General features: G+C 52.0%; 1 protein-coding gene across 4 annotated transcripts in view; it reads right to left on the reverse strand.

The window, feature by feature from the left end:
• Nucleotides 1-1,551: 1,551 nt before the first annotated feature.
• Nucleotides 1,552-7,192, reverse strand: part of FAM193A (family with sequence similarity 193 member A) — an 81,230-nt gene continuing 75,589 nt past the window's right edge. For all 4 annotated transcript variants that reach the window (XM_019658031.1, XM_019658030.1, XM_019658028.1 and 1 more), the window contains one exon: nucleotides 1,552-2,281. In XM_019658031.1, the coding sequence (XP_019513576.1) occupies nucleotides 2,188-2,281 (94 nt within the window). In that variant the 3' untranslated portion in view covers nucleotides 1,552-2,187. The remainder of the gene's footprint in view (nucleotides 2,282-7,192) is intronic.

Genomic DNA, 7,192 nt, shown 5'->3' on the forward strand with positions numbered 1-7,192 from the left:
ACAGCTGACACGCCCTGCTTACATCACAGCTGGAGCCCTGTGATTCCTCTCAGCAGCCAACACAGCCCGAGGACACCGGCGCAGAGGTGGTGGGACTGCCTCTAGCACAGCCTTGATTGTCCTCGGGGAGAACGAGGCTGGGCAGGGTCTCCAGGGCCTGCGCAAGAGCAGGCCCCACCTTGGACCCTTCCCCATGTTTGCTCCCAAGGCTCGGCTGCCCAGCGAGCCCAGTGCCCAGCCAGCCCTGACCCTGCCTCAGCAAGATGGGGATGAGGCCCAGCCCAGGGCTCGGATTCCCAGGGACTGGGGTCGCTGCCCTTCTCGAGGACATCACGCCTGTCATGGTCATGGCCCAGCCTCAGTTTCTCCCTTTGCTGGACCCCCCAGGAGCAAAGGGACATGCTCTTCTCCTCCCACCTAGGAAAAGGAATAAAACAAGCCAGCTCTGGGCCTCGCACTTGTGTGGCTACTGCCCCAGCCTCGTGCCCCTGAAAACCAGCTCCATTGGGCTCTGGTCAATGACACCTCAGGGATGGAGTCCCCGGGCCTGTCTTGACCGCAGTAGCCCTGCCTCGGCCAGCTGCTCGGGGCCTCACGCCTCCGGGCTGCCCTCACCCCCCACCCTCAGCACCAGGTTCTGGGGCTCGAATCTGTCCTGCCTACACTCGCTCCTGTGTGGACCCACAGGCTTGTGCGGGGCCTTCTGTCCATGAGCAGCAACCCCAAATGTCGGACGCTTCAGCTGGTGTCAGCCAGCCACCCGCCACCAGCCCCCAGGAGGGGCAGCCCTCCCTTCCCAGTGCTCTGACCAGAGGCTCTGAGGCTTCGCCTCCTGCTTCTCCTACCTGCATCGCGTCCGTCCGTCGGGAAGCCCTGTGGGTCCAACCGTCCGATCACTTCAGAGGCCGGGCCAGGCCATCTCCGCACAGCAGGGCCCTCGCCGCTGCCCCTTCACTCAGGGACAGGCCATCTCCTTAAGGTGTGCACAGAAGCAGGCTCTCCAAGAGGCTGGTGGCACTGAGTGCTACAGAAGGATCTAGGAGGAAGCGACCGCAGCCAGGAGGCAGCTCCCCGCGCACGCCTCGAGCTCCCAGGAAAGGGCCCAAGGGGTTCCTTTCCACTTTAACTACTACTAGTGTTGCTACTGACTTATACCCACCCAGCTTAACATTTGTAGCCTTTCATTGTTTTATGAGTTTACAACCCCCCCCCCCCCGAAACTGGATGGTTACCACCTCCAAGGCCATATGTACTCCCAGCCTGCCGAACCCCCTCCTCCCCGCTTCGCTCTGCCTCCCTCAGCAGGTAGGTTTGAATGCAATGTCCCTTTATCCCCAGGCATTCCCTGGCGCTGCCCCGCCCTGCTGTTTAGCACTTACCACTTCTCACACCAAGCCCTCCGAGTTATCTCCTGGAACTCTATCCTGGGGCCTGGGCCCTGGAGAGGCTCCAAGGCTGGTGGCCCAGCCCTCTGGGGGGACAGCCACCTGCTCCCCCACCCATGCACCCCATCACCCCCAGCAGAAAGCAACCAGACGAGGTCTTCTGCTGTACTAATGTATTCCATCTTTCAAAAAGAAAGACATGATTTTAATATTACTTAACAATATGTTAAAAAGTAGCCAGGCAGGCCTCCGTGTTAATCCAGTCGTACACTCTACAGACTTGATGGTGTGAGTACTGGGCGGGTTTTGTTTTGGAACTCTCACTCTGCGAGGGGTCTTACACAGGCTGGCTACAAGTCAGGGGTTCAGACACAAACGGCGCGACGTGTACACTCTTAACCAGTAGATTGTGGAGAACGGATAGCCCGCCCCGCCCACCCGCCCCGGTGGGAGCTGAGTACGGCGATGCCCCAGTGGACGGGGACAGATGACAGGACAGGGCGAGATGCACAGGCGACAGAGCCACGTGGAGGATGCGAACGCGTCTCTGGCCACGGCCCAGGCCTCCGAGGCGAGGCCGCAGGGGATAAGGTCTGGCGGGGGCCACTGTCCCAGTCCGATGGCACCGAGCTACGCCAGAGGCTCACAGACTACACGCACACGAGCTAGCAATGTGGGTCGAGCAGCACATCCTCGGTCCGGGGCTCGGGTGCAGCAGCCCACCTGGCACCACTGGGCGTGCACAGCGGCTCCGGGCCTGGCCCACCTCCAGCGCACGCGCGTCCCTCTAGGCAGTCCTCATTCAGTGGGCAGCAAAGGTGGCTTTTTTCAAGCTAAAATTGGACCAGTTGATAGACAGTCTTTGTCGGGTCTGTCTGGCAGAATCCAAGCAGAATCTGAAAGACAAAAAACCAAACAGTCACGGGGGAATGTCCCTCCAGCTGGTGTCCTCCAGGGGGCTCGGTGCAGGGCCTCACACCTTGCTGCACTGCTGTCCCTGGGTCCCCACCTTCAGGACACTGGCCGGTGCCCCAAATGTCCTCTGGTGCTTTGTTAGCCTTCTCAACTTGCTCTGCAAGGAGTCGCCCAAGGGAAGTTTCTGGTGAGCCCAGCTGAGAAGCTGGGGCTGGGCAGACCTAGGCAGGCTCTGCTGCCACCACTACCTGCCCTTTTTAATGTGCTGAGCCCTGGAGAAGCCAGCCAGTCCTCACCGAGCCATGAATTCACACGTGGGTGCGACTGGAAACGAGAATTTTTATGGGGACACAGGTGACAGCATGCCTGCCCTGCCCCTTCCCGGCCCTCGGGGGAGTGGCCAGTACACATGGTGGCTGCAGGCTGAGGCTGCCTCTCCAGGCTGCGGGCCTCCAGCTCCCCATCCAGCTCTGAACATGCTGCACACTGAGCTGCATTTAGAAAAGACCCCATATTGCCACCGGCTTCCCCGGCAACAATGAACAAGTTTTGTGTTAAATGAAAGAAAGGGTATTTTCTTTCCCTTGCATAATTTCAGAAGTTGTAATTTCTCAGCTCTAATTTGGGTAGCAGAAATCTGAATTACACCTGAACACGGCTGCCACGTGTCTGGCAGGTGAATTCACTCAGTGCACTCGCTCACACTGGGGTTAGATCATACGCCAAAGTCTGTGTGCTGCTTGTCCAGGGCCTCCGTCCAGGTGTAAGGAAGGGCCGCGCCTCCTCCCACAACCAGAATCCTTGTTCGCTGGCCACCGCTGGTCAAACCCTGAGCCCTAGTCATGTCACCTTTTAAACTCTCTGGCAGCTCCCACTCTGCCCCTACTGTCTTGCCCTGAACGCTGGCAACACCCTTCAACCACGTACAACGGTAACTGTGCCCCCGTCCTCCCTTTCCGACACAGCAGCCAGACCGCTCGGGAAGCGCATCCCGCCCAGGCTCCAGCCCGTAGTGAACAGCTGACCCCACAGCGCAGGGCAGTGCCCAAGCTGCTCCCCATGCCCCAGGCCCAGTGTGCCCTGGCTTTGCCTGCGCCTCCCACCCACTCCTCTCGCCTGTGCCCCGGATGCCACCTCCCCTCAGGCCTCCGTGTTTTCACGCATCATGTACAGAACACGTGGACGCAGGCAACTGACCTCAGGCCACGAGCCCCGGCACTGCCAGCCCTGGGTCACCCGCTGTCCCTCCCAGCAGGAGCCACTGTCCTGGAGTTTGGTTCACCGACTCCCGGGCCAGCCCTCAGGGTGTTGTGCTCCTTTCTGGACTTAGACAGATGGAGCCGCACTGGACTACTTAGTGCTTCTTGCATGCACCATGTTGTGAGCCAGTGCTCACGTTTGTGGCTAGGAAGATGCACCACACTGCAGGGACAGACAAGCGGACCAGGCTGCTCGAGGGTCAGCCCGCTGGAGCGTGTGCACAGGCGTGGAATGCTGGGTCACGGGGGGCCGGCCAACTACGACTTGACTAGATCCCACCAAACTCTTCTCCAAAGTGGATTGAAGCAATCTCTGTGCTCCCAGAAGTGGTGGGGACAGCTGCTGCCCTCTGCTTTCCCGCGGGTGACCAGTCAGGCGAAGACCTCGCGGCAGTTTACTGGGATACCCCGTCACTGTGTCTGTGCATGCGTCAACAGGTCGGTCATTTTCTTCCAGTTCTGTGATGCTGGTCCTTTGCGACGTGCTGCAAATACTCTTCTCACTTTCTTTACAGCAAGCTGTTGACTTTCATGTTTATTCATCAATCTTTGTTTGCTTGATATTTTGAAGAAATCTTTCCCTACTGAGGTGAAAAAGATATTCACCTACATTACAAATTAAGAAGGTTTGCTTTTGACACTTAAAACCTTAACTCATCTGGAGCTGACCTTGAGTATGGTGTGAGGTAGGGAATCCAATGTCAAAGTCTAGACAACAACTCTCATTTCACACATGCCTTCATTTCCAGTGACCGGCCAGCCGGCTTCTGTCACACACCACGCTCGGTGTTTGCACAGGTCTGGCTCTGGGCCCCGTGCTCGGCACCAGTACAATGGTTTCATAGCCATGTCTTCACCACAAAGGAGCCGCCTCTCTCTTCTGGGAGAAGCTTAGCAATCCCTTACGAGTTCTTTAACACACATAGAAGGGTGAATGAGACAAATGAGTGATATGCAGGGTTAATTATAAACACTGTGGATCAAGCCGGGGGATGCCACCAGTCCAGGTGACCCCTACAGTGCTCTCTTTAGTCACAGCCCTCCCTACTCTCCTCAGAAGCAAGCACCACTCTGGCTTTTTATGTTGTTGATTTCCTTTTCTTTATAGTCTTGACACCTATGTATGTCTCTCTGAACAATATACTTAATTCCTTAAAATATACTTTATTTAGGTGTAATTTATATACAATAAATTGTGGTTAGTGTGAACACACAGTGCTGCCAAATACACACCTCCAGGTAGCCATCACCCCAGGAAAGCGCAGAGTATGAGCACGAGGGCCTCCCATTTCCTTGTGTCCCCCTGTTGTCGTCTCCTTGCCGCCCTGGCCCTGGACAAACAACGATGCTTTTCATAGCTGAGGAGTGTCCATGAGATGGATACAGCACAGTTCATCTGTTCACCTGTTGTGGACATGTGGGTTGTTCCCAGTTTGGGGCTGTTACAAATGCAACTCCTGGGAATGTTCACATACAGCCTACATGGGGGCACGCTCACTTCTCGCCGGCTGACACCCAGGAGTGGAGCTGCTGGATTGAATGGTACTATATTGACCAACGTACTTTAGCTTTGCCTATTTTGAACTTCATGTAAATAAAGAGTATTATGTATATTCTTGTGCTCTGTGACGTTTCACATTCATCCACGGTGCACGTTGCTCTAGTTTGCTCCTTTTTGTTGCTCTGTAACATCCACTGTGTGACTGTATCACAACATGTCCATTTCAACGTTTTAGAAACATGGAAGTTCCACACAGCCCTTCTTGGGTTTTCCATCTACAGGTAAGTTTTGGGAAACTTGATAGCTTCATATTAACTCTTCCTATCAATGAATATAGGGTTTCTGGGACTTAGGCATTCTTTAATGTTGTTCAGTAAAGTTTCATGGTCTTCTGTGCACAAGTTTGTGCAACTTTAGATTTACTCATGGATACTACACCGATTTTGGTACTATTATAAACGCTGTCTCTATTTAAACTAGATTTTCGGATTATTGATGGTAGGGAGAAAAATAAGTAACTTCTGTACACTGATCCTATAGCCAGTCTCTTGCTAAACTGTCCAATATATTCTTTTGTAATTTCCTGTGTAGACAATCAGATCACCTGTACAACGGAATTTTATTTCCTCCTTTCCACTCCTTAAGCCTTTAATTTCTTTTTTTGTTATTTTATTGGGGATTTGGGGGAGGGGACAGCTTTGGCGAATTGGGGAAGGGGAACAGACAAGTTGCTGTCCTTGTGTTCTTCAGTCTAGTTGTGGAGGACGTCGCTTCACTGGCCCATGTTGGTATTGTGATCATTGCGCTCTTCCCGGGAGAGGAAGATCAGCTGCAGGCCACTGGATGGCCACTCACGGCCACTCATGCTGGCTGCCATCCACTCATGCTGGCTGCCTGCCACTCACGGTAGCTTACGGCAGCCCAGCTCCAGGTCGAGCTATTGTTCACCATCTTAGCTGTAGAGGGCACAGAGTCACTGGCCCATGTGGGAACCGAACCGGTGGCCCTGCTGCTCAGAGCTCACGCTCCCAAGCCAACTCCTAACCAACAAGCCACTCGGCCGGCCCAAGCCTTTAATTTCTTGTCTTGTCTTTTTGCCTGAACGTTGAACAGAAGCAATACTAGAGAGCATTTTGTTTTGCATGTGATTCCACTCCTTTCCCATTCTGGAAAATGTTTCGTGTAGATTCCTCTCTCTCTTGGTAAATCCCTTTTTCAGATTAAGGGTATTTACTTCTACTGCTAGTTTACAATTTTTTTTAAAATTATAAATGGATACTAAGATTTTACCAAATGTTTTTCTGAGTCCACTGAAATGAAATGGTTCTTCTTTAATATACTAATGTAGCAAATAGCCTTGTGGATTCCCTAATATTAAACAGTCCTGGCATTCATTTCTGGGATAACCCAGTTTGGTCATATATTGCTTTTTTTAAATTAAAAAATCAGGTCACAGGTTTTTGAAATTTTATTGGGGAACAGTGTGTTTTTCCAAAACCCATCAGCTCTAAGTCAAGTAGTTGTTTCAATCTAGTAGTTGTGGAGGGCGCAGCTCCTTGGCCCATGTGGGAATCGAACCGATAACCTTGGTATTATGAGCCTGCACTCTAACCACCTGAGCTAACTGGCTGCCCCGGTCCTATATTGCTTTTTAAAATACACTGTTAGATTTGGAATGTGAGAATTTTCTTGATGATTGTTACATCTAATATTCATGAGTGAAACAAATCTGTAACTTTTCATCTTTCCTGGTACTGTGTTTGGCAGATTTCAGTATCAAAATTTTACTTCTCTCCTGAGACAAAGTGGGGAGTCCTCTCTTGTGCTTCCTGTCTCTCACTTCAATTCTCTGTTAGAACCTGAACAAGACCAGATAATCTGTTTTTTTGAAATTTCAGGGGAATTCTCTGTAAAACTGTCAGACTGTAAAACTGGGAAGACTTATATCTACTGCCTTAATTTCTTTAATAGTTACTTAACAATTCAGATTATTTTTTTATTGGGTTGATTTTGTATTTTATTTAAGTTTTTAAATTAAATGTTGTGAAGTTGTTCCCAGTATTCTTTTTTTTTTTTTTTTTTAAAGAACAGTGCTGGGGAATTGGGGGAAGGGGAACAGACAAGTTGCTGTC

The sequence above is a fragment of the Hipposideros armiger genome, unplaced genomic scaffold (assembly GCF_001890085.2).
Source record: "Hipposideros armiger isolate ML-2016 unplaced genomic scaffold, ASM189008v1 scaffold_282, whole genome shotgun sequence".
In the NCBI taxonomy this organism is placed as follows: domain Eukaryota; kingdom Metazoa; phylum Chordata; class Mammalia; order Chiroptera; family Hipposideridae; genus Hipposideros; species Hipposideros armiger.